This window comes from Triticum urartu, chromosome 5A (assembly GCF_056163025.1).
Source record: "Triticum urartu cultivar PI428250 chromosome 5A, HENAU_Tu73, whole genome shotgun sequence".
NCBI lineage: Eukaryota > Viridiplantae > Streptophyta > Magnoliopsida > Poales > Poaceae > Triticum > Triticum urartu.
The window spans coordinates 574224322-574251321 of record NC_141877.1 but is presented as its reverse complement, the minus strand read 5'-3'; the positions used below and the strand labels follow the sequence as shown (position 1 = coordinate 574251321).

The window sequence follows — 27000 nt, the reverse complement described above, 5'->3', positions numbered from 1 at the left end:
TTTGCGTCTCAAATGCGTCGGCTCGGACGCCGAACGGACGCTTCGCGTGCCTTCTCGCTGTCCGTCGCGTCCCCATATGGCGGCCGTCCAACTACCCGCTACTTACGCGGTCAGCTTAATTTATGACGACGGGCCTACGCGTCAGCGACGGCGCTCGTCCTTTTTTAAGCCGACCGTGCGGCGGGGCCGTCCTCATCCAAACTCGCCGTCCCCATCTGTCCACCCTTGTTCCCTCGTCGCCGGCAAACCCTAGCCACCGCAACCACAGCGACAATGGGCCTCTTCTCCAGTGCCAGCGACAGCAAGGCCAAGTCCCCCGCCACCCCTTTTCCCTTTGAGTTCCTCCCACCCCTGCCGGCGCCTCGCCGGCAAAGGCAGCGCGTCAACGTGCCAGTGCACCAGGCGGAGTGGCACTGGCAGAACCGCCAGCCGCTGCCGTATCCCGACGTGACGCTGCCGCACGACTGGCATCTGGATCCAGATAGGATCCCAGTGCCGGCGGCGCCCCGGTCGGCTCGTGCTCACGCGGAGGAGGTGCGGCGCCGGCGGGCGCTGCTGACGGCGGAGCAGTGCCGCGACTCCGCCTACGCAACCGACTCGCCCAACTGGGCGAGGTGGTTCGCCTTCGAGCACGAGGAGGCGAGGCGCCGGGGCGTGCGCGAGGTCGACCGGAGGCCAACGCCGTTGGTCGTCCGCGAGGAGGACCAGGCCGCGGAGGACGCCTATCAGGTGGCCCTTGCGGCCGTCTAACGTGAGAGCGAAGAGAACGAACGGCGCAGAGCAGAGGCGGCGGAGGCGGAAGAGGAGGCCCGCTACGAGGCGGCAATGGTGCAGGCCCTTGCCCTCTCCACGGCGGGCGACAGCGTGGTGCCGCCGGTGGCCCCGCCGTCCCCCATCAAGCCAGAGCCGCAGCCGCAGCCCGAGCCCAAGCCCGAGCCCATCGTGCACTTCTCCTGGAATGGAGTGGTGCGCGCGTGGGTGTCCGCGCCACCGGTCTGGCTGGGGGCGACGCCGGCGCAGGAGCAGGCCTACCTCGAGATGTGGCGCCAGCGCCGGCTGGCAGAGGAGCGCCGACAAGGCGAGTATGAGGAGATGCTCGAGCGCAACCTCGAGGAGGAGGCGCGTCAGGCCACGGCTGCACAGGCGGCCGCACAGCCCCCTGCTCCGGCACTGTCTGCGCCGGCACAGCCCGACATGGCAGCGCTCTGGAACACGGCGTTCGCCTGGGCCGGGCCGGCGCCGACGCTCATCGACCTCACGGACCCCGAGGACGACGACGACGCCTAGGGCAGCGCGCCGCCTCGTAGTTTAGGCTGTTTTTATTTTTTTAAATGCAAATGTGGATGTGTGGACTCTCGCCGGCCTTCGTGGCCGGCTTTAATGTTTAATTAATGTAGTTTCTCTTTTTCTAATATGCATGCGTTCATTTTTTTGGCGCCGTCTAAATGGGTCGCAGGCCAGCGTTGGGCGCAGGTGCCGACCAAAATGCGAAAGCGGGCATCCGTGTCCGTCTGACCGACTCAAACGGACAAAAAAACGAACAAAATCGATATTCGTTTGGATCGACCCATTAGAGTTGCTCTTATTCTCTGGCCCGGGCATGGAATGCTTGTGGCTCCTACTACGTTGAGCCGGACGACTAGCCGTTGGAGCACCAGCGGTGCTGAGCTCCTCCCAACGCCCCTGCTTCTTCTTCGAGGTGTGTGTTTGTTGCGAGAGGTGCGGCGGGCAGACCGACGTACCATACTTTACTGCTCGGGACGGGGCATGTCGTGGTGGGGCGGCGGCAGGCACAGGGGGATGGTCCACCCAAATCCCGTACTCTCGTCTCCTATATATCACGGCGCGGAATTTAATACGCTCGCCGTTGTCCCGTTGCACCCACCTCGTGCAGGCCCTACCCGTTCGTCCGTGATCCGCATCGGCCCATCGTCCTCCCGTAGCGGCTCCACCCGTCGGTGCTCCTCTTTGCCTTCTCTGATCCCTCCAAGCAACGGAGCAGGAGGAGGGAATCACCGCGCCATCTCCTTGAGAATGTGCGGTCTATATGCAGGTACAATATGATCTGCAAAACAGGGGTTGCGTCTTGGCTCCTAGGAGCACGCACACGCAGATGCCTCCCGAGATGGTCAGGAAAAAATTGAAATAAAAAAAATCTGTCTTCTTTTGCTAGTGTGTGCTGTGCTCATGAAATTTGTACTGTGTGTGAAAAGGAACATTTACAGAACTGCATTAGTAGGCAAACATAGAGCATGCGGAACTTTGCCCAGATGCAAGTTGAATAATAGTGGTACCATTCAGTTTCAGTCATGCAGAGGATAGAACATTACTACATGATTCCACCAAAAAATGCCATGGAGAGCATGAGGCCACGAACCATAATTCCAACACTTATAAGTTGTTGACATACTTGCAGTGCAGGATAATTCTTGTTTCCATTTTGCAAACTACAACTATTTTTCTAGACACCAAGTAGGAGCTTGTCAGACGAAGCATAGTTTCCTTCACGCATGCAAAGTTTCAATGCAATGATCCCTTTCCCTAAGACAGAAGTTCAATACATTGTGAATAAAAACAATGTATTGTTCTTATTCTTAAGCAGTACTTTAAATAACCAAAACTTGCTGAACTTTAAGCGTCTCTTCCTGAAACTGTAAACAAAAACGGTATCATATTCTTCAGTTCAGCAATTATAAACTTAAAGATGGCATACCAGAAATTCAGTACATAAAGTATATACAAACTTCCAAGTCAAACAAACACAAACACGTTGCATGATTAGCCAAAGAGAAGGATACAAGATGAGTGCTTTAAGGCTGAACTTGTTAAGAACCCTACTAGTAATTGAAGTAATATGTAAGCTATTAATCTCTCAGGATGAACACTGATGCATTCAAGCATATTGACAAGGAAAAACTATATTCCATACCCTTAAACTCTTCGAGCTGTCTAACTTCTCACCGTAACCCTCTAAAACATGGGAGGAGTCAGAAATATATATGACGAATAGAAGGAATTTGACAAAGCCGCTTATGCTTGAAATCTTTCAGCTATGAAGACCAGAAACACACACATGGCTACAATCTTTTTTCTTTCACTTCAGAAGGACGGTACATATGTACTCCCTCCGTATTACAGAGGGAGTAACAGGGAGGAGCTCCCCGGCCCCATTCTCATAATGAAGCCAAAACAGCACTGGATACAGGCAGCAAACGCTGTTCTTAAAACGAAATGCAACTAAAAACAAGGAAGACTCGTGCCACGGCCTCCTACGATGAGGACCAGACGTCCCATGGAAAGGCAAGCTAGTTATGCCGAACCCACCACAGCAGGGTAGGAGCAGAATATTACAGGTTTTATCAGAAACATCTCTTTTTATACATCTCCTTTTTCATACAATGCTAAGGAGGAACACAGCATCAGACGTGGATCCTCAAAGCAGAGCACATAGCCTTCAGGGGGGGCGCCATGAGAGGTTACGGCGACCGGGCTCTGTGTAGCTCTGACGAGTTTGCTCTTCAGTGGTGACATGAAGTCAGCCCTGCTCCTTGCCGCCTCCTGGTCTGATACTGGGTGAGGTGAGAGACAAACAGGAGTTGTTAAATTCAGCCTGGACAGACCAACAGAGGCTTCCTCAGGAAGTCTGTCAGGAAGGCGGAGAACTCCGGCCTCTGCTTGGGTTGATCTTGAGACAGAGCTAACCAATACCTGATTGTTCTCAAAGTGCCCCAACACACCTGTTTGATAGAAAGCCACTGAACATTGTTAAATATCACGGACTTCCTAAATTTCCAGATATTCCACATAACAGCAGCACAAGCAGTGTTTAAAGCATTTGCTGTTAGCTATCCAGTAGTACTTAGCTACAGAAAGGTAATCAAAGCCAACTGGTGCTCCAAAAAACTCTCTAATTTTGGGCCAGATGGCTTTGGCAACTACACAATCAAACAAAAGAGGATAGACAGTTTCATGCTCACAACAGAAGACACACTCAAGAGGCTTAATTATGTGTCTTTTCCTCAAGTTATCCCTAGTCATCAGCTTGTTATGAGAGAACAACCAGAGGAAGAAATGAATTTTTCGGAGGGACCTTGAGTTTCCAGACTGCAGGTATATGAACTGGCCGTACCCCCCTGAAGTTGATAACATGGTACAGGGAGCTAGTGGAATAATTACCGTACAACAATACGCCGGCGAATGCAGAACCCAATATCAACCTCTGCATAAAAAAACCCCACAAATTCATAAAAGTGAAAAATTACTGTGTCTCTCTACTTCCTTTGATTATTTTACGTTTTCTCCAAGAATTTAGTATCATTTTTTTTCTCGCGAGGTTTTGGTGTCCCTTTGATCAGCCATATAGAGCCAAAAATAGTATTATCCATTGGTTCTAAACAACCTTGGAATAAAAAGAAGTAGTAACTGCAAAGTGAAAGTGAATAATCGGTGAAGTAGGTACCTAAATCTAAATGCAACACCTGTGTATCGATAGTGTCAAGCCACTATGGCCGTTTCACCAGCTCCTACAGAACAGCAACCTACAAAGGATCTGCACCTAAGAAAAAGGTTAAACCAAATGGAAGCACACGGTAAATAGCAGTGAAAGTGAACAAAACATGATGAAAGTGACTTCTCAATCGTGTCATCAAGTGCTTTCATTCAGTCAAAGATGTTTTTCTATTTTTCTAGAACAACGCATGAGAGCTGCGTGTCATTTCGTTAAGAGAGAAAAAACAGTACAGGGGAGAGGCCAAAGAGACTACTCATAAAACACACCCAGCACACACACAACAGGACTACAAACACGCCACTATGAATTTTAAACGTCCACGACCAGGTCACCTCCCCAATAATAAGAGTCCAGGGAGAGCGACCGAAGGAGGAGCTTATGAAGCGCAGAGATTCCAGCCAGACACCATAAACATTCTCATCCACTGTTTGCAAAACCACCTTAACACTTGGGTTTGCCCCTTCAAACACAATCATTTCGGTGCTTCCAAAGCTCCCAAGGTATTAAAATGATCAGGGAGTTGAGGCCTTCTCTCAGCACCTTTGGAACCCTACTGATAGCATTGCTCCACCAAGCAGAGAACTGAGCAGCAGTAGGTTGAGGGACAATAGCAATCAGGCCCAACCTTTGGAAAATTAGTGTCCAGACCTGCCGAGCAAACACACATGAGATGATGGTGTGTTGGATTGTTTCCTCAGCCTGATCACAGAGGGGACAAGCAACTGGATAGGGAAGGCCGCGCTTCGCAAGTCGGTCAGCTGTCCAACACCGGCTGTTTACAACTAACGAAATGAAAATTCGCAGTGCAGACCAGCTTTTCCAGATTTGTTTCCAAGGTGTGAACTTGATGGTTCCAATGAAGAAAGTGTGATATGCATATGTACTGATGTAGGAACCTGACCGAGTGAAACGCCACCGCTGCTGATCATGAACTTTCTGATGTAAGACCAGATTATCAACCATGTCCCAAATCTGAAGACACTCAATAGTTCACTTGTACCGTTAGGGCTCCTTTGATGTCAGTTACCCATCCTTGGCTGTTCAGGTCTTGAGCAACAGTTCGATGTTTAACAACTCTTATGGAGATCAACTTGATCAAGTTAGGAGCCAACTCAGTGATTGTTCTGCCTTACAACCACCGGTCAGATCAGAATTTTCTTGCCTCCCGTGCACAATGGATTCCGCCGCTACCCCAAAAAGCGCTTGAGCACTGCGTGAAACTCAACCCAGGGTCTTGAGGCATCTGTTTTTTACAGCCATAGCCATCTGATGTGCAGAGCCCATCAAATCTTCAAGATTTGGGTTTGCTTGCCACTGTTGTCTTTTGCTTGACCTTTCCAAGGAAACCTCTATGCCTCTTGTCAATGGCTTTATTTTCTTACAATTGGATTTTACCTTTACCTATGAATTATGACACAAGACAACAGTAGTTTTTAGGCAGTATGAAGAAGAGATTTCATCATGGACATATAACTACTGCAAGAATATGACATGGAAAACCTTATCCATCCTGGAGAATTGGGCATTTGCTCCCTCAAGCCTGCACAATAGAAAAAAACTTGGAACATCATGTGTCATATCAAAATATTAAGCAGAATCAGATCTAATGTAAAATCAATCAACAACATAGTTGTGAAATAAGATGCCTTTTTCTCGTTAAACTTTGCAATCAAGGAACCTTCCAATTTTTTTGGAAAACTTAGCGGCATTGCAATATAAAAAATAAAAGTAAACGCAGCAAGCAAGTAAAAAACCAACATAAGACGGTACGAAACCAATTATAATAAGGGCACTGTGCATTTTAGCAAATACACATGACTCAACAGATGGACAGAGTACGGTCAAAAAGGAAATCTGTAAATGCCCAAAATCTGCTAGGTTCTACTCCCTCCGTTCCATATTAGTTGTCATTGATTTAGTAGAACTTTGTACTAAATTAGCACATCCTTCCTTCCAAACATCTAGAAAATGGAGTTATCAAATATTAGTGTATAATATGTAAATAATCTTCTCTGACTACTGCAAGATCAATACACTTGTGGCTCTGCTTTGTTAGAGACTGAACCTGAGGACTGGGTGACTGACCAAACAAAAATGTACAATTTTACCTCGGTGAAAGAAAATCTACATTGAATTGATTTCCCCCCTTTTCACAGAGACATTGAGGTGATATCTTTTCAACTAAACTATCTATGCAGAAGAATCACTATTAGCCGTTGTCTCCTGCTGTGAAATAAATAAAAGGAACCAAAGATACAAAATTATTAGCTGCAACATATTAACAGAAGTGGAACAAATGTAAGGAAGATGCTGATAGGACCATATAAAACTGTATCCAGTTTGGTTGATAGCACAACAATGTGGTACTTATGAAGTAACTGTAGTTGGAAATTACAAATTGTATGAACCTAAACTATTATCGCACAATTGACTATCATTTGGATTATCCTGATACAATTGAGACCGGAAGATGGAAAGTGTTTCTTCCAAACATAGATTAACACCATGGCCTTAATAAAAAGAGAACAATCATGCTCGACAAACAATAACAGAAATCCCACAAGCAATAGCAAAAGTAACCCTGAAATTATTATTTCAAATGAGCCATGGGTGGCAGCTGTAGGATTGAGCAGTAGTACCATTGGAACATAATGAATGGTCAATCAAACAAAGGTTCCTGTATCAGAATCTTCATTTTATCAACGAGAAATTCAAGCACATCCTTCCTTCCTTCCTTCAGAAGGAGCTGCCTCAGCTTGCCAAATGTTGAACCAGGGGGTCTAATGCCCTTCTCTATCATATCTTCAAGCAGAACACAAGCTTGGCTAACCTCACCCTTGTCACACAGCCCGTTGATCAGCACAGAGAACGTGTGCATGCTCGGCAGAAACTGCTTCAACCTCATATATTTCCATACCTTCAGTGCCATCTCTAACCTGTCATTCTCACAGAACATCTTTATCATCATGGTGTATGTATCAGAATCTGGCTGGCAGCGCTTTATCATACGGCGGAAGACCCTGTATGCTTCTTCATCCTTTCCAAGGCTAATCATCTTGTTAAGGATGATGTTCCAGGTCCTTGAGTTTGGGGTGATTCCATGGCCTTCCATGTCATCCATGACTCTAAATGCATTGTCAAATTTTTTCACTTTGCAGAAGGCAGTGACAAGTGCATTATAAACCACAACATCTGGCACGATTCCGTCCTTCTGCATATCCAAAAATGTTGCAACAGCATCCTCGATCCTCATTTCAACACCGTAAGTATGCACGAGCACACTGTATATGAAGGTTGTTGGTTGGCAGCCCCTGGAGCTCATGTCCTGCACCACAAAGACAGCTTCCTCAACACGGCCTGTCTTGCAGAGGGAATCAACCATGATGCCATATGTGACTATGTCAGGCTGGCAGCCTGCATCAAGCATCTCACTGTAGACCTCTCGCATCTTTGGGAGATTAGGCGCTCTCCCCCAACCCTCAAGCAAGATGCTATAGGTCTTGGCATCAGGGCTGAACCGGTCATTCATCTGTTCAAAGATCTCCTGTGCCTTGCGCACATTCTTGGACTTGCACAGTGCGCAAAGCAGGCTGTTGAAAGCGGCGAGGTTAGGCACCACGCCGTACTTCTCCATGACATTGAACGTGTAAACAGCTTCATCGACCTTCTGCGCCCGTGCGTACTTCCGCATTATGATGCCAAACGTCTCGACATTGACCACGCCCTGCCGGCACATTATGGCAACGACGTCCCACATGAGCTGGTACTGGCGGATCTTGGCGAGGGACGCGACCACCGTGTGGAAGGAGCGGACGGTGTGGGCGCAGCCACCACGCCTCTGCTTGCGCGCCCACTCGAAGAAGCGATACGCGAGCATGCCAGCGTTGTCGAGGCGCTCGAGGACGCGCTCAGCGACGTCCGGGGTGACTCGGAGGTCGCTGTGGTCGAGCTCGATCTCAAGCCCCGAGGCCTGCCGGCAGGAGATGATGAGCTTGCAGAGGCGCTTGGCGGGGTCAAAAGCCTCCACAGCGGCATCGCTGCCACCTGTCCCGCTGCTAAGCATTCTAACAAACACCTTGCGTGCCTCCAGACCGGTGAGACGGAAACTGGCCATTCCGCTATCACCGCCTTCCACACGCTGACACTGCTGTGGTGAGCTCGCGCAGAAGCCCCGTACTTCACCGCCTCACTGAGGTCTCGCTCCGTGGTGGCCGGCGGCAACTGGGCGGGGCGTCGCTCCTTCGCCGCGATCACCACACCGAATGTATCGACCTCCAGCTGTAGCCGCACGTATCCGCCTCCACCGCTCTGTTCTTCCCTCCCTCCCTCCCTCCCTCCACCTCAAGCCATGCCTCCCGCTCACAACGGAGCCCTCTCAACCTCTCCTCGTCTAGCGGAGGCCGTCGGAATCAAACGCCGTCGATTGAGGGAGAGAAAATGGCCTGTGGAAGAGAGAAGCAGGATCTGTTTCGGCAAGCCGTTCGTTTAGGGCTTGAGCAGGCCGAGTGAACCTGTGTGTTGGGTGTGTATGCGTTCTCAGTCCACTCAAGCCCAAAAAAGGATACAAACTGAAGTTTCCGAAAAATAATGCCCAGCTCATCTGCAGCTGGTTAGAAAAAAATCGTAAAAAATAAAAAAATTTAAAAAATTCTAATTTTTTTGTTTGCGGTAAAAAATTTGATGTGTGAGATCCGCTCCAAATTTCAAGTCATTTAGACGAACGATACTAGACCCACGTAAAGTTACGTGAGATTTTTACGTAAAGGCTCACTTGGTGGTAGTTAATTGGATTAGAATTAGTGGTTGGGGCCCACCCAATTAAAATCGCGGGGGGGGGGGGGGGGGGGGGGGGAGAGTTATGGAGGGAAAGTTATGTAAGTCTTCGTAAGCTCGTCGTAGGTGTGGCATTATTGCATTTAGACATCTGAGCAGCTCTCAGCAAAAAAGACAAATCGGATCAAAACAACACATGAACAGTAAACATTTTTACAGATCCTTAATTTGTCTTTTTTTTCTAAGAGCTTCTCAGATGTTCAAATGATTTGAAAATCGGAACAGATCTCACGCATCAAATTGTCTACCGCACATTTTTTTAGTATTTGTTTCAATCTTTTTCGTCACCGCGGGTGTAGATGAGCTCGGGTGTAGAGATGGATTTCCCCCCTTCTCTCCCCTGTTTTCCTTCACTTTTTTTAGAAGAAAGGTTGCACTTATATTAAAAAAATATCATCACAGTCATTACAATCAGATAGCACCGGCACCGCCAAATCCAGTGCAAGTTACTGAGACTAGAGGATGGAGATCTCGACAGACAACACAGATTTTCCATTTTGATGCTGGGCTGACCATGCCAATAGATGAATGGACGAACTGAACAACCAACTAAAGACTTCATTTTATTTTGGTGAAAGTTACAGATAAGCATACCAGTCACAAGAATGTGTCCCTCGTCATTGCCTGTGTTTCAAACATAGTAATATTCAATATTTGCATAAGGCACTAAAAAAAGATGCCACCTGTGTGTGATTATCTAGCTACATTACAACTAGTTTTGTATGATTTGACCGAGTAATTGGTGGGAGTATTGTTTGTTCCTCCCCTATCTCCCGGTATTACAATTTGCTTGACCTTCCCAATTATAAAGAAACACAATTTTAAAACCACACAAGATAGTTCAAAAACAATCGACCACTGGGGAAAGACATAGCAAAGTGTAGTCTGCATCTTACATCTTGTATTCAGAAGTATATCCTACATTTTGCCTGCAAGGTGTGTTTCTTAAAATATCTCACATCTACATGTTGGCCTTAAAATAAAAAGGCCGGAGAGAAGATGAGGCCATATGGACCTTGAAGAGAAAAATACCACACTTATTTGGTGAAGGTAAAAGGTGGTAAAAAATGTATTCTTCCTCCTATTTTGAAACAAGGCATAAAGTTTGTATGAAACCGAAATGTGAGGTCAAGCGGCGATGGCCAATCAGAACAACTCAAGTTCTACAGGGCATGGCACTAACATTATAGCTAAGGGTGTGCCCATCTGGGCCGAGGATTGGATGGACTACAAGGTGGAATATCGATCTAGGAGGGCACTTCATGCCACACCGTGCGCGAAAAGGCACACGGTGAGGTGGGCCATCGTCTTGTTTCTGACTGGTTGCATAAGGCATAACTAGGTGCATGCAAAAGGCCCCTGACATGCAAGTCGCCCGGCTTCCATCAACGATCCTGGTAAGACAAGCACATGAAAAAAATTAACTCTGGGGTGGTAGGTCTTCTGTCTTAACTCCTAAGAGCAACTCTAATAGAATCGTCAAATCCTCTAAAACTTAGGGTAAATAATATATGTCACTCTGGTCACCCCTCCTAGATAAACTAATTACATAATGCTCTCCTCCCCACCCATATAGGTGAAGTGACATGATATCGACGCTCACACATCACCACCAAATAATTACGCCACAACATGATACCGAAACATAAAACTATATGCAACTTCATTGGTTATCAAGAATAGCGGTTTCTCCTCAATCCTAAAAAATGTAATGGATTACTCACATGACATCATAATGAACATGATGGATGGGAGTAATGGCGTGAATAACAATCTGAACATATATAAACTTTCCCCAATAATTCTTCTAGCATCAACTACTAAGCAACAATTAGCATAAAGGATCTATAGCAATTATTCATAGATTACCGAAGATGGAGACATGGTTATTGTTGTAGATGGGGATGAAGATGATCAATATGATGCCTTGAGTGTTTCATGACAATGGCTTTGAATTCCCCTGCTGGAGGAGATAGATCCTCGGCAGAATCAGGCCTCCGGAGAGAGAAGGGTGCTCTCTATTCGCACCGGTGGCGTAAAGTCATGGAATATTCAGGTTAAGGGTTCTAGGGCAGTATATGACCAGGGGCTCCCTATGGGCCCCACACACTCTAGTGGAGAGCCCCAAGGCATGTGCTACGTATTGTGGGGCCCATAGGCCTCCCCCAGGCATGGGCATGGACCCCTGGCTCTATCTCTTCATGCATATTGCCAATAATAAATTTCTATAGTTTTTCTGGCTCCTCGAGAAATAATAATAATATTTTCTTCATTTGACCTTCTTTTGATCCCTTTTGATAGTTTGCCGACCCCCGACCCCCCCCATCATATTGGAAACTTGCAAAAATAAAGAGAAAAAATGTATAAGAATGATGCCATAATGTATAACACATGATTAAAAAATGAGCATTTTACACTAAGAGATAGCGATGTAAAATGGGCGTATAAGATGTCATACATGGAAGTAACTAAGTATGAACTAAGCAGTGATGAGTTAGACATGCTAGAAGAGTGATATGCCAAAGCATATAAATTACTAAGGAACTGAACTGGATAGTGTACAGACAAAGTCTTCACATAGAACAAGCAAAACACAACTTAATAGAGAGTTAGAACAGACAGATAAACACATATACAAAGTATTCATAACAGCCACTGAGGGAGTCCTGGATTAGGGGGTGTTCAGGTAGCCGGACTATACCTTCAGCCGGACTCCTCGACTATGAAGATACAAGATTGAAGACTTCGTCCCGTGTCCGGATGGGACTTTCCTTGGCGTGGAAGGCAAGCTTGGCGATGCGGATATTCAAGATCTCCTACCATTGTAACCGACTCTGTGTAACCCTAACCCTATCCGGTGTCTATATAAACCGGAGGATTGTAGTCCGTAGGCAATCAACTCCATATACAACAATCATACCATAGGCTAGCTTCTAGGGTTTAGCCTCCTTGATCTCGTGGTAGATCTACTCTTGTACTACCCATATCATCAATATTAATCAAGCAGGACGCAGGGTTTTACCTCCATCAAAAGGGCCCGAACCTAGGTAAAACATCATGTTCCCTGCCTCCTGTTACCATCCGGCCTAGACGCACAGTTCGGGACCCACTACCCGAGATCCGCCGGTTTTGACACCGACATTGGTGCTTTCATTGAGAGTTCCTCTGTGTCGTCGCCTTTAGGCCCGATGGCTCCTTTGATCATCAACAATGATGCAGTCCAGGGTGAGACTTTGCTCCCCGGACAGATCTTCGTCTTCGGCGGCTTCGCTCTGCGGGCCAATTCGCTCGGCCACCTGGAGCAGATCGAAAGCTACGCGCCTGGCCATCAGGTCAGGTTTGGAAGCCTAAACTACACGGCTGACATCCACGGGGACTTGATCTTCAGCGGATTCGAGCCACAGCCAAGCGCGCCGCACTGTCTCGATGGGCATGATATAGCTCTGCCGCCGAACAGCGCCTTGGAGGCCGCATACACATCGGTTTCGACCATTGATTCGGAGCCTACTACGCCGATCGAGGATCAGCGGTTGGACGCTGCCTGAGGGGCTGCGATCTCAGAGGCGATCGAGCCAAACGCTAGCCCCACTCTGCACTACCCGTGACTCCGAGGATCCGGACTCCTCCCCGGACTCTGAACCCCCCGCGCCCCTGCACGGAGATAATACTACCCCAGATAGCGCCGAAGAACACCCACCTCAGCAAGATTCGGCACAGGAAGATGGAGAAGCCAGCCCTCATGAGAGAGCGGCAGACCGAGAGGTCGAGGATGATAACTATACGCCTCCCTCCGAAGACGAGGCAAGCCTCGATGACGACGAATTCGTCATACCATCAGACCCCGTCGAACAAGAGCGTTTTAAACGTAGGCTTTTAGCCATGGCAAGCAGCCTCAAGAAAAAGCAGCAACAGCTTAGAGCTGCCCAAGATTTGCTAGCTGACAGATGGACTGAAGTCCTTGCGGCCGAAGAGTATAAACTCGAACGCCCCTCCAAGAGTTACCCGAAGCGCAGGCCGCTACCCCGATCAGAGGAGGAAGCACCTACATCACCAGCGCATGACATGGCAGACCGGCCACCTCGCGGCCGCGACAGAGAGGCCTCTCGGCCCTCCACCCAAGCCATGCCCCGACGCCGCTCAACTAAGGCACGGGAAAATGCGCCCGACCTGCGAGACATACTGGAGGATAAGGAAAGACAAACAAGATCAATCTACGGATCGCGCAGGCGCCCTATGTCATGTGACAATGATCTTCACTCCGGATACAACAAATCCGGCCGGGCCGAACACAACAGACATAGCTCTTCTGAGCTGCGTCGTGATATATCCCAGTACAGAGGCGCCGCACACCCGCTATGATTCACGAATGAAGTAATGGATCATAAAATCTCAGAGGGTTTCAAACCCGTAAACATCGAATCATACGATGGCACAACAGATCCGGCGGTATGGATCGAGGATTATCTCCTTCACATCCACATGGCACGTGGCGATGATCTACACGCCATCAAATACCTCCCGCTCAAACTTAAAGGACCGGCCCGACATTGGCTTAACAGCTTGCCAGCAGACTCAATTGGTTCTTGGGAGGACCTGGAAGCCGCATTCCTCGACAACTTCCAGGGCACTTACGTGCGACCGCCGGATGCCGACGACTTAAGCCACATAATTCAGCAGCCAGAAGAATCGGCCAGACAATTCTGGACACGGTTCCTAACAAAGAAAAACCAGATAGTCGACTGTCCGGACGCAGAGGCCCTAGCAGCCTTCAAGCATAACATCCGCGACGAGTGGCTTGCCCGGCACCTGGGACAGGAAAAGCCGAAATCCATGGCAGCCCTCACGACACTCATGACCCGCTTTTGCGCGGGAGAAAACAGCTGGCTAGCTCGCAGTAACAACTTATCAAAGAACCCTGGTAATTCGGATACCAAGGACAAAAGTGGCAGGACACGTCGAAATAAGCAAAAACGCCGCGTTAACAGCGACATCAATGAAGACACGGCAGTCAATGCCGGATTCAAAGGCTATAAATCCGGTCAGCGGAAAAAGCCATTCAAAAAGAATACTCAGGGCCCGTCCAGTTTGGACCGAATACTCGATCGCTTGTGCCAGATACATGGCACCCCCGAAAGGCCAGCCAATCACACTAACAGGGATTGTTGGGTGTTCAAGCAGGCAGGCAAGTTAAGGGCCGAAAACAGAGACAAGGGGCTGCACAGCGACGACGAGGAGCCCAAGCCGCCGAACAACAATGGACAGAAGGGCTTTCCCCCACAAGTGCAGACGGTGAACATGATATACGCAACCCACATTCCCAAGCGGGAGCGGAAGCGTGCGCTACGGGACGTATACGCGATGGAGCCAGTCGCCCCAAAGTTCAACCCATGGTCCTCCTGCCCGATCACTTTTGATCGAAGGGACCATCCCACTAGCATCCGTCATGGCGGCTTCGCCGCATTGGTTCTCGACCCAATCATCGACGGATTTCATCTCACAAGAGTCCTCATGGACGGCGGCAGTAGCCTGAACCTGCTTTATCAGGATACAGTGCGGAAAATGGGCATAGATCCCTCAAGGATTAAGCCCACAAGAACGACCTTTAAAGGCATTATACCAGGTGTAGAAGCCAACTGTACAGGCTCAGTAACACTTGACGTGGTCTTCGGATCCCCGGACAATTTCCGAAGCGAAGAGTTAATCTTCGATATAGTCCCATTTCGCAGTGGCTATCACGCCCTGCTCGGACGAACCACATTCGCAAAATTCAATGCGGTGCCGCACTACGCATATCTCAAGCTCAAGATGCCAGGCCCTCGAGGAGTAATTACGGTCAACGGAAACACCGAACGCTCCCTCCGTACGGAGGAGCATACGGCGACTCTCGCAGCGGAGGTATAAAGTAGCCTTCTCAGGCAATTCTCCAGTCCGGCCATTAAAAAGCCAGACACTGCCAAGCGCGCCCGGAGTAACCCACAGCAGGACCGCCTGGCACACTCTGAGCAAGCGTAGCAATGCGGCCCCAACCCCAGCCTTCGCGACATAGCGAAACCAGTACCTCACGTAGATAACTACGCCCTTGAAATACCATGGGCACAGGGGAAGGGGCACAATAACGACACGCCCAAAATACGGCTTAAAACATACTAGGGGCTGCTGGATTCTTTTTTTAATTTTTTCTTACTTTCAGGACTCCATACTTCGGACGACCTGTTCGGCAATTCGTCTGCCGCACAAACGATACAAGATCCAGGGAGGCAGACAAGCCATGCCGCATTATGGAACTCCCAGGTGGTCTCTATTACGAGCGGTATACCTGTTTTAAATACAATGCCTGCCCCTGGTCAGGACATACTGAATAGTCCAATATCTTTTGCTTACCGCACTATTTGTATCGTTCGGCTTTGATAAATAGCCTCTCTATAAACAATGCATAGCTTTTGTCTATTTTCTGCATTACTCTCTTTTATATATGTTCATTAATGACATGTTGCACCCGTACACCGTGGTACGGCAAGTACGCCAGGGGCTTCAGTACCCTTTAATATGGTGTGAGAAGTCCGTACACTCTCACAAGTGCGGCACCCCGAACTTATAGCACTATATGCATCGGCTCCGAATCATGATTTGGGCCAATAGTTGGGTTTGCCCGGCTCCTATGTTTTGGTGCCTTACGTTCCGCTATATCGGCTAAGGTAGCACTAGGAGAACCACTGCGATTGTGCCCCGGTTGAGCTGGGTTAAGCACCTCAGTGGAGAAAGCTAAAACTGACTGTCATGATGAGGCGTGAGACCGGTCGCTGTTCGAGAGGTTTTTCGAGTCCCTAAAGACTTATGCCGCTTCGAGCGAGGAGCCGGATTTGTCCGGCCAAGGTGTGGATAGCGCCACGAACTCGGTCTTCCGAACTAGGGGCTTCGCCGAAATTTAAAATTATAAAGTTCTATGGCTAAGTGAGAGTGTTCAAGCATTATAGTCCGATTGCCTGGTTCGTTGTGCTGAGCGCCTCCCTCGAAGGACCCAACTATGGGAAAAAGAGCGCTCAGGTTTATCCCGAACACCCCAGCACTAGTGGCATGGGGGCTGAAGCCGACGACTGGCCATCTCTCAATTTTTTGATAAACGGACGCACAGAAAATAATATTTTAAATTCAACAAGCATTGCTTAAGCGCCCATGAACAAGTTTTCAGCGCACAGGATAAAAACGAGCGAGTTTATTCAAAAATTACATCCTTGGTACATTCATCCGCCACAAGGCGGGCACCCGCAAGAACATCCTTGTAATAGTTCTCGGGCTTGCGATGCTCCTTCCTCGGCGGCGGCCCGTCCTTGACAAGCTTCTCACCGTCCAGCTTACCCCAGTGCACCTTTGCACGGGCAAGGGCCCGACGGGCACCTTCGATGCAAACGGAGCGCTTGATGACCTCGAGCCTTGGACAGGCCTCCACCAGCCGCCGCACCAGCTTGAAGTAGCTCCCAGGCAGGGCCTCTCCAGGCCACAGCCGAACTATGAAGCCCTTCATGGCCTGTTCGGCCGCCTTGTGGAGCTCGACCAGCTGTTTCAGCTGGTCGCTCAAGGGCACAGGGTATCCGGCCTCAGCATACTGAGACCAGAACACCTTCTCCGTCGAGCTGCCCTCTTCAGCTTGGTAGAATGCGGCAGCGTCGGATACGCTGCGGGGAAGATCTGCGAATGCCCCTGGAGAACTCCGGATTCGGGTAAGTAACAAGTAGTTTACTTTTATATTTCTACTTTGCATAAAGAATGCCTTACCCGCTGCTATCTTCTTCATCTCCTCCAACTCTTGGAGGGCCTTTTGGGCTTCGGCCTTGGCAGACTTGGCAGTCTCAAGGGCCGCCGCGAGCTCGGACGCTTGGGTTTTTGACTCAAGCTCCAAACCCTCATGTTTTTTCATGAGAGCCTGAAGCTCTTGCTGCACCTCACCGACCTGAGCCCCAAGTTTCTCTCGCTCGGTGCGCTCCGCGGCCGTTTTCTTTTCGGCCTCGGACAGCGCCTTCTTGAGGGTCGCCACCTCAGTCGTGGCCCCTATAATAAGCAGTGCAATCCTGTTATTTTTTGCAATCACGCCTCTCTATAGGCACTTTTTCTGTAAGGTATTTCCTACCTTCTTTTTCCTCAAGCTGCCGCTTGGCAAGGCCAAGCTCTTGCTCGGTCCGCTTGAGGTCCTGTTTCAGGACACCCACCTCCACAGTCAGTGCGGCGGTGGATAGCAGCGAAGCCTGCACACGCATATTGACTCTTTATTGTTAGACTCTTGCGAAATTTACTAGATCCTCTATTCGGCTTTTCTTTCCGAACGCCAAACAGAGCATCAGGGGCTACTGTCTATGCGGTACTATTTTTATATATGTTTACTTACCTCAAAGCCTGTTAGAAGGCTAGCGCAAGCTTCAGTCAGTCCGCTCTTGGCGGACTGAACCTTCTGGATCACCATACTCATAATAGTATGGTGCTCCTCGTCGATGGAGGCACCGTCAAGCACCTCAAGCAGATTGTCCGGCACCTCCGGTTGGACGGAGGCCGCCGGCTCACAAGGCTTTCTCCTCTTGGAAGGAGTTCGCCTACCGCGGTCCGGAACTATTGAAGATTCCGGCGCGGTGTCCGGCACAAAGCCGGACTTGGAGCCCTGGGGGGTCTTGTCCCCTTTACTCCTGGGGTCCGGGAGGTCGCCTTGCGGCTCCTCCAGGACCACCTCCTCCTGCCCCGGAGCTTGTTGCGACGCCACTTCGGCGTCGTCCGCAGTGCGGGTGGAGACAGCGGGCGGAACTGAGTTCACGTCCGATGAATCCAGGGAGCCGCTCGACGACTCGTTGAGTTCGGCCCGGGGCGGGCTGCATAATTATGTTCGACATTAGGGAAAGCTGTGCGACAAAGGAACGTCATGAGTTACTCTGATATCCGAATACTTACGATTTCGCCGGACGCTTGGCCCTATCTGGCCACTCCTCTTCGTCCTCTTCGGCGTCGGGGGAGTAGTTCGGCGGAGGGGTCTTCCTCTTCCTGGACCCTTCGGCCTCCCCCGTTGGGGCGGCCTTCCTTTTCTTTCCTCCCCCCGCTGGAGGGGGAGAGTTTTCTTCTTCCTCCTCCTCGTTCTCACGGGAGGAGAGCGTCTCGGACTCGTCGGATGACGAGTCCGACACCACCACATTACGGGCACTCTTTCGAGTCCCCGTGGCCTTCTTCTTCTTGGCCTTCTTCTCCGGCACCACATAAGGCGCCGGAACCAGCAGCTTCACTAGGAGAGCAGGGGCTGGGTCTTCGGGCAAGGGAGCCGGACAGTTAATCGATCCGGACTGCGCCTGCCAAGCCTGTCAAAGGTGAGGGAGTTTAGATCCCGCATAGAGTCAGACTACGAAAAAACTTAACATCCTGTAAAAGGTGAAAATAGCTTACCTCGCTAGCGTGACACCGCGAGCTGTATCCGCGGTCCTCGGAAGCGGATGTGGGAGCCTCGACGCCTTTGGTTAGCACCTTCCAGACGTCTTCATACGTCGTGTCGAAGAGCCTGTTAAGGGTTTGGTGCTGCGCCGGGTCGAACTCCCACAGATTAAAGTCCCGTTGTTGACACGGGAGGATCCGGCGGACGAGCATAACCTGGACTACATTGACGATCTTGATCGGCTTGCTCACCAGGGACTGGACGCATGTCTGCAGTCCGGTCACCTCTTTTTCGTCGCCCCACGACAGGCCCGTCTCTTTCCAAGACATAAGCCGCGTGGGGGGTCCGGATCGGAACTCGGGGGTTGCGATCCATTTCGGATTGCGCGGCTCGGTGATGTAAAACCACCACGATTGCCACCCTTTCAGGGTCTCCACGAAGGAGCCCTCGAGCCATAGGACGTTGGCCATCTTGCCCGCCATGGCGCCTCCACACTCTGCCTGGCTGCCGCGCACCACCTTGGGCTTGACGTTGAAGGTCTTGAGCCAGAGGCCGAAATGGGGGCGGATGCGGAGGAAAGCCTCGCACACGACGATAAACGCCGAGATGTTGAGGACGAAGTTCGGGGCCAGATCGTGGAAATCCAGGCCATAGTAAAACATGAGCCCCCGGACAAATGGGTGGAGTGGAAAACCCAGTCCGCGGAGGAAGTGGGGAAGGAATACAACCCTCTCATGGGGCCTTGGGGTGGGGAGAAGCTGCCCCTCCTCGGGAAGTCGGTGCGCGATGTCTTTGGACAAGTATCCGGCCTTCCTTAGCTTTTTGACATGGCCCTCCGTGACGGAGGAGACCATCCACTTGCCTCCCGCTCCGGACATTGCTGGAGAAGGTTGAGGTGGGAAGTGCGGGCTTGGGTGCTGGAGCTCGAGTGCGCAGGAGATGGATAGGCAAACGAGGAAGAAGGCGTAGGTAAAAAGGTGGATCCTTATCCCCTTATATGGGCGGATGCGGTTGTGTGTCCCCACCTCCTAGTAAAACTCGCTTGCCTCCCAAGCGCCGTGATAAGTGGCGCGATTGGATTACCCACGTCCGTATTGATGAGAATCCCGTAAAGGGGGTACACGATCTCTGCTTTGGCAAGACGTGCCAAGGAAACCGCCTCGCAAAACATGCTGAGGTGGAAAAGTAAAAACGATTCGAGTAAAGGACTTGGCTGTAGTGTGATGACGCACTACGGAATACGTCAGCAGATTTGATTTGTGTTAATATTATTCTCTCTATGGCAATATGTGGAAGCTTATTTTGCAGAGCCGAACACTACTCTTGGTGTTTACAATCTTCTATGAAGGACTTGGAGGAGGAACCCGCCTTGCAATGCCGAAGACAATTTGCGCGCCGGACTCATCGTCATTGAAGCCTGGTTCAGGGGCTATTGAGGGAGTCCTGGATTAGGGGGTGTTCGGGTAGCCGGACTATACCTTCAGCCGGACTCCTGGACTATGAAGATACAAGATTGAAGACTTCGTCCCGTGTCCGAATGGGACTTTCCTTGGCGTGGAAGGCAAGCTTGGCGATGCGGATATTCAAGATCTCCTACCATTGTAACCGACTCTGTGTAACCCTAACCCTATCCGGTGTCTATATAAACCGGAGGGTTGTAGTCCGTAGGCAATCAACTCCATATACAACAATCATACCATAGGCTAGCTTCTAGGGTTTAGCCTCCTTGATCTCGTGGTAGATCTACTCTTGTACTACCCATATCATCAATATTAATCAAGCAGGACGTAGGGTTTTACCTCCATCAAGAGGGCCCGAACCTGGGTAAAACATCATGTTCCCTGCCTCCTGTTACCATCCGGCCTAGACGCACAGTTCGGGACCCACTACCCGAGATCCGCCGGTTTTGACACCGACAGCCACAATGTAGGACAAAAAGAACGACCAACCAATAGGAGTGAAAAAATCCCCGAAACACAACATAGTACAAAATGTAAAGGGTATGAGGAAAAAGAACCATATGATTTGTGAAGGCATGATGATTTTTTTACACAAGTTCAAACTATTAGCAAAAATTCTAAGTCTTGGTTGGAGAGGATGAGCACACCGCTTTGAAGACACACAAGTGCTTGCCTTGTTCTCTTTGAGGTAAGTTACTCAGAATTCGCCCAATCACTCGGGGTAGATTTTGTTGTGATCTTCAGACCGATAAAAACTTGTTTTTCAGCGATCCACACTTTGGATGCCCGCAGAATGATGCCTAATTGTGTGGAGAATGCCAAGTCCTCTAGAGTAAGGAAATCAAGCGATCAAGACCACTACTTATCAGTGATGCTCAACCACAACTCAGTTCTTGGCTCGAGTGGTTTCCCTAACTTAGCATTGGCCACGAAAACGGAGGAGGGGTGCTCTATGTAGCATGGGCAGAACGAAAATTGAGCAACCACCTGACTAGGCGGGGGTAGGGGTATTGCCTTGCTGCTCCGGTGCGCTCCCATCAACGGGCTACCGACAGCTGGGACAACAGTTCAATTCGAACTGGTAGCGAACGGGTTCTAAAAAACCCGTGAAAACTTCAACAACAAGTTCCCCAACCCCCTGGCGAGAAAACTAACCCAAGTGACACGACAAACTCCTCTAATTCTTCAGAAGCATCTAATTAAGTCACTGGAGCTAGTAGGCTCGCCTGGAAGGAGATTTCCAAATCTTCAGTCTTTGAGTAGGAAGGGTTATGACTGAGCGCACAAAAAAATTTCAATTTTGGTTCACTTTTGACCCCCCCTAATAGTATGGTTTGCCTATCAACTCAATAAATAGTTAAAGAAACTAGCAAATAAAAGTTGCTCCTCGGCTTCCAAATCATAATCGGGCATTATGAAGACTTCAATGTTTCCTTAATATTTTAAGGGGTTGTAAACCTTCGGTTAAACCAAATCCCCAGGGACTTAACACATGTGTACACTCAGTAAAACAAGGCACTAGACGCACTTACAGTTTTCTAGACACTTAGGCCTCTTTTGGTTCATAGGATAGGATTATCATAGGAATAGGAATTTTGTAGGAAATGAGATGGCATGTATCTCAAATCCTATGAGTAGGGATAGGAAATGAGATGTCATTTGGTTGACACCAAAGGAATTTTTCCATTGAGTCTAGGCTCATTTTTATTTTCCTATGAAATGTGGAGGATAGGAACCAATCCTATGTAGGAATAGAAATCTATTCCTATGAACCAAAGGGCTCTAAAGGAAAAAATCCTATAAGAATCCTGTCCTCTAAAATTCCTATGAAATTCCTCCAAACCAAAGGAGGCCTTAAGGAGGGAAATTTCCCTAACCCCCCCCCCCCCCCCCACCATCAAAAGCCGTGGAATCAAGCATAGCCGATGAAAATTGAGTGCCACGTTGGAAATTTAGGCCTTCTTTGGTTTAGAGGAATCTTGTAGGAATTTCATAGGATAGGATTTCTATAGAAAAAATTCCTTTAGAGCTCTTTGGTTTGTAGGAATGGAATCCTATTCCTATGGAGGAATTCTTCCTATCATCCACATTTCATAGGAAAATAAACATTAATCTAGACTCAATGAAAAAAAAAATCCTATGATGTGAATCAAAAGGCATCTTCTTTCTTATTCCTACTCATAGGATTTGAGATACATGTCATCTTAGGCCTCCTTTGGTTCATATGGTAGAAAAATTATAGGAATAAAAAAGTCATAGAAAATGAGATGACATGCATCTCAAATCCTATGAGTAGGAATAAGAAAGGAGATGTCCTTTGTTTCACATTATAGGATTTTTTTTCCATTGAGTCTAGGCTAATGTTTATTTTCCTATGAAATATGGAGGATAAGAAGATTTCCTCCATAGGAATAGGATTCCATTCCTACAAACCAAAGATCGGGGAGGAGGTGGAGGACTTTGCCGGAGAGGAGGGTGGGCCAGATCTGCTTGAGGTGAGAGACACATTGGTGGGATTCGCAGCACAAAACGAAGATACTCCTGGTAAATATATAGGACCCTGATAAGTGCCACACGTGTGGCACAGACACATGGTAACTCCAAACATATTTTAATTGTCAAGCATGACGACTTCTTTTCGGATGACAAGTTTCAGTTTTGTTTGTTTGTTTTTTTCTTTTTGAATGGCAACTTTAGAAGTAAAAAAGTGAAGGCCGAAGTGCTTCATGCCACACATGTGACACTTGTCATTTGAGAAATTATATCCCATTGACGAGTGGATACCACACGTGGCAAAATTTGAAAGTTATCTTTTTTAGTGGCTCTGAGTGTAAAAGTTTACACATAGAGTGTGTAGCCTAAAATAAAAATAAAAATGGAGCGGCCTTCAAATCGATTTGAAGGCAACAATTTTGACTGACTCTACTAGAGTTGCTCTATTAGCTTGAGCCGACCGCTCCCTCGTGCATCGTAACAGCTCACATAACTGTACTGACCATTGTTCAAAAAAAAAAAACTGTACTGACCATCCACAATTCAACGCCAAACGACGACGTTGGGCGTGGTGGTAAGCTACACCCTACGCACGCCAAATCTAAATAAGCATATTTACATGAGTCATTCAGCAAAGAGACAGCATACCACGTCGGATGTCGTGGTTGGCTTCTTGCCAGCAAAACTTAGAATGCTTCGGAGGATCTGTAAAACAAATCCCAATCATTCGTGCAGGCACAGCGAGCACATGCCCACTTGCTTGGTTAAGATTTGAGAAAGAACGGAATCAAGGCATACGTGATCTCCATGACCGAACATCAGACAACTTCAAGGAAACCATGTCATCCACTAACCTATACTATAAATAGGAGAGAAACGAGCCATTTGCTTCTCACACCTCCATAGCCCAAGCACCAAGAGCTTAATCTATCACTCGCACCTAGCAATTAGCTAGCTAGGTAGCGATGGGGCACACAAGGGCAGCGGTGCTAGCGGTGGTGCTCGCCGTCACCGTGCTTGGGCTTGCCACCGATGGCCAGGCGCAGCTGCAGAGCGGGTTCTACACGGGCAAGTGCCGCGGGAGCGACGTGGAGGCGGTCGTCCAGGGTATCGTCCAGGCCCGCTTCGCCAGCAACAGCGACATTGTCGCCCACCTCCTACGCTTGCTGTTCCACGAGTGCGGTGTCAACGTATGTACTCCTACGTGCGCGCCATTAATTCTTCTACTCCACAGTAAGATCGCCTAACGTGTTTGACCTGCGTAGGGCTGCGACGGCGGGCTGCTCATCGACGGTTACAGCACAGAGAAGACGGCAAAGCCGAACCTGAGCGTCAAGGGCTACGAGCTCATCACTGCGATCAAGACGGAGCTCGAGAAGCGGTGCCCCGGCGTCGTATCCTGCTCCGACATCGAGGTCCTCGCAACCAGAGACGCCGTCGCCGCGTCCACGGGGCGAAGATACGCGGTGCGCACCGGGCGCAGGGACAGCCGGCGGTCCGTGGCCACCGACGTGAACCTTCCCGGGCCGGATGACACGGTCCCCAAGGCAGCCGCTTTCTTCCGCAACCTCGGCCTCACCTCGGACGACATGGTCGTTCTCCTGGGCGCGCACACCGTCGGCGTCACGCACTGCAGCATGATCAAGAGGAGCCGCCTGTACAGCTACGGCGGCAGGGCCGGAGCAACGGACCCGAGCATGGACCCCAACACCGCGGCCACGTACAAGAGATACCCGTGCCCCGACACGGCGTCGTCCGACAACACCATCCTGTACCTCGACGACCGGGCCAGCGCGTCCAAGGTGGACAACAGCTTCTACAAGATGCTGCAGCAGCGCCGTGGCGTGCTCATGGTCGACCAGAACCTCTACAACGACAGCTCCACGCGGTGGATGGTCGACAGGCTCGCCAACACCGACCACTTCAACTGGCTCTTCCCGCAGGCCCTCGTCAAGCTGGGGGAGGTCAAGGTGCTTACCGCCACGCAGGGAGAGGTCCGCAGGGTCTGCAGCAGGTTCAACTGATGAGATCATCATCGTTTTCTGAGGAGACATCAATTAATGGTGTGCCTTTTGTGTTTATTTCCGGTCTGATTGGTGGTATTTTTTTTCTTCCCTTTTTTGGTTTTGGTCGGATTCATCTTGATGTACTTCGTTCTCTCCATTCATTTAATTTGTGTTCCACTGAACAATTTCAAATAACATGAACGACTGAGATCAACAGCAACATAATTGATATTATGGATATATAAGTACATTTCAGTCACATATCTCTACTATATAAAAGACTTAGCTAGTTGGTAATCATGGTTTTTTTACCCAAAGTTGGTAATCATGATGCTTCTGACATCACTCACTTATGACCGTTTATCTGCATCTACCGCATGACTGGTAGTTGTGGTGTTGCAAGAGGCCCGTCACTGTTTCACATTTGCAGAAAATCCTTTGGTCTCTCGAGACCAGCCCCTTAGTGGACACACAACACACGGTCGCACAAGCTTCCTTCCGGTTGTGATATTTTCGATGTGTAGCAACATAGCAGCGGTTATTACAAATCATAATTGGTGAGGGAACTCTCAATGCAAATAGACATATAAAAGATGATCATACAAAACCATTCAATTTTGTTGGTACATAGGAACAATATCACATAGGACGGTTTTTGAGTGCTCGAGCTCATCTGCTCCTGTGGATGAACAGTAAAAAATTTAAAAATAGCAGACAAAATGAAAAGAAGTTAATTTTTTTGGCATGAAAGTTGAACGAGTTGTCTATATGCCTGCAAAATGTCATGACGATATGAAATGCGGACTGAAAAAATTGAATCTTTGAGAAACGTTCAAAATTTCGATTTTTGAGCATTGATTTTTTGTCCCGAGCTTCACCTATGTCATATGGTCATGAAAATTTGCACATACTGAAGGAAATATGCCCTAGAGGCAATAATAAAGTTGTTATTTATATTTCCTTATATCATGATAAATGTTTATTATTCATGCTAGAATTGTATTAACCGGAAACTTAGTACCTGTGTGAATACATAGACAAACAGAATGTCACTAGTATGCCTCTACTAGACTAGCTCGTTGAATCAATGATGGTTATGTTTCCCAACCATAGACATGAGTTGTCATTTGATTAACGGATCACATCATTAGAGAATTATGTGATTGACTTGACCCATCCGTTCGCTTAGCACGATGATCGTTTAGTTTGTTGCTATTGCATTCTCCACAACTTATACATATGTTCCTATGACTATGAGATCATGCAACTCCCGAATACCAGAGGAACATTTAGTGTGCTATCAAACGTCACAACGTAACTGGGTGACTATAAAGATGCTCTACAGGTGTCTCCGATGGTGTTTGTTGAGTTGGCATAGATCGAGATTAGGATTTGTTACTCCGAGTATCGGAGAGGTATCTCTGGGCCCTCTCGGTAATGCACATCACTATAAGCCTTGCAAGCAATGTGACTAATGAGTTAGTTACGGGATGATGCATTACGAAACGAGTAAAGAGACTTGCCGGTAACGAGATTGAACTAGGTATTGAGATACCCACGATCGAATCTTGGGCAAGTAACATACCGATGACAAAGGGAACAACATATATCGTTATGTGGTTTGACCGATAAAGATCTTCGTAGAATAAGTGGGAGCCAATATGAACATCCAGGTTCCGCTATTGGTTATTGACCGGAGACGTGTCTTCATAGGATACCCAAAGGAGACTATTGGGTACACCTTCTATCACAGATCCGAAGGCAAGATATTCGTCGCTAAGAATGGATCCTTTCTAGAGAAGGAGTTTCTCTTGAAACAAGTGAGTGGGAGGAAAGTAGAACTTGATGAGGTAATTGTACCCGCTTCCTTATTGGAAAGTAGTTCATCACTGAAATCAGTTCCAGTGTTTCCTACACCAATAAGTGAGGAAGCTAATGATGATGATCATGAAACTTCTGATCAAGTTACTACCGAATCTCGTAGGTCAACCAGAGTAATATCCACACCAGAGTGGTATGGTAATCCTGTTCTGGAGGTCATGTTACTTGACCATGACGAACCTACGAACTATGAGGAAGCGATGATGAGCCCAGATTCCGCAAAATGGCTTGAGGCCATGAAATCTGAGATGGGATCCATGTATGAGAACAAAGTATGGACTTTGGTTGACTTGCCCGATGATTGGCAGGCCATAGAGAATAAATGGATCTTCAAGAAGAAGACCAACGCTGACGATAATGTTAGTGTCTACAAAGCTCGACTTGTTGCAAAAGGTTTTCAACAAGTTCAAGGAGTTG

General features: G+C 48.6%; 2 protein-coding genes across 3 annotated transcripts; one reads left to right on the top strand and one right to left on the bottom strand.

The window, feature by feature from the left end:
• Positions 1–4626: 4626 nt before the first annotated feature.
• APPR6 (Tetratricopeptide repeat (TPR)-like superfamily protein) lies at positions 4627–8993 on the bottom strand. Of its 2 annotated transcripts, XR_007284694.2 has the most exons (3): positions 7150–8993; positions 6011–6050; positions 4627–5911 (listed from the first exon to the last, which is right to left on the bottom strand). XR_007284694.2 is itself a non-coding variant. In XM_048675915.2 (2 exons), exon 1 carries the CDS (start codon positions 8622–8624, stop codon positions 7170–7172), a length of 1455 nt encoding a protein of 484 aa, XP_048531872.2. In that variant the 5' UTR covers positions 8625–8993; the 3' UTR covers positions 4627–6050; positions 7150–7169. The 2 variants fall into 2 exon arrangements, 1 of the variants encoding a protein (XP_048531872.2); XM_048675915.2 differs by having other exon boundaries at positions 4627–6050.
• Positions 8994–23603: 14610 nt separating this feature from the next.
• On the top strand, positions 23604–24897 carry LOC125506000 (peroxidase 57). Its single transcript, XM_048670885.2, has 2 exons — positions 23604–23886; positions 23962–24897. The coding sequence occupies exons 1-2, from the start codon at positions 23662–23664 to the stop codon at positions 24718–24720; spliced, it is 984 nt and encodes a 327-aa protein (XP_048526842.1). The 5' UTR covers positions 23604–23661; the 3' UTR covers positions 24721–24897.
• The last annotated feature ends 2103 nt before the right edge of the window (positions 24898–27000 follow it).

Excerpts from the sequence above, each read along its gene's own strand:
- LOC125506000 (XM_048670885.2), top strand. The coding sequence starts at position 23,662 with ATGGGGCACACAAGGGCAGCGGTGCTAGCGGTGGTGCTCGCCGTCACC. Across the intron at positions 23,887-23,961 it reads TCCACGAGTGCGGTGTCAAC|GGCTGCGACGGCGGGCTGCT; the intron begins GTATGTACTCCT and ends TGACCTGCGTAG.
- APPR6 (XM_048675915.2), bottom strand. The coding sequence starts at position 8,624 with ATGGCCAGTTTCCGTCTCACCGGTCTGGAGGCACGCAAGGTGTTTGTT.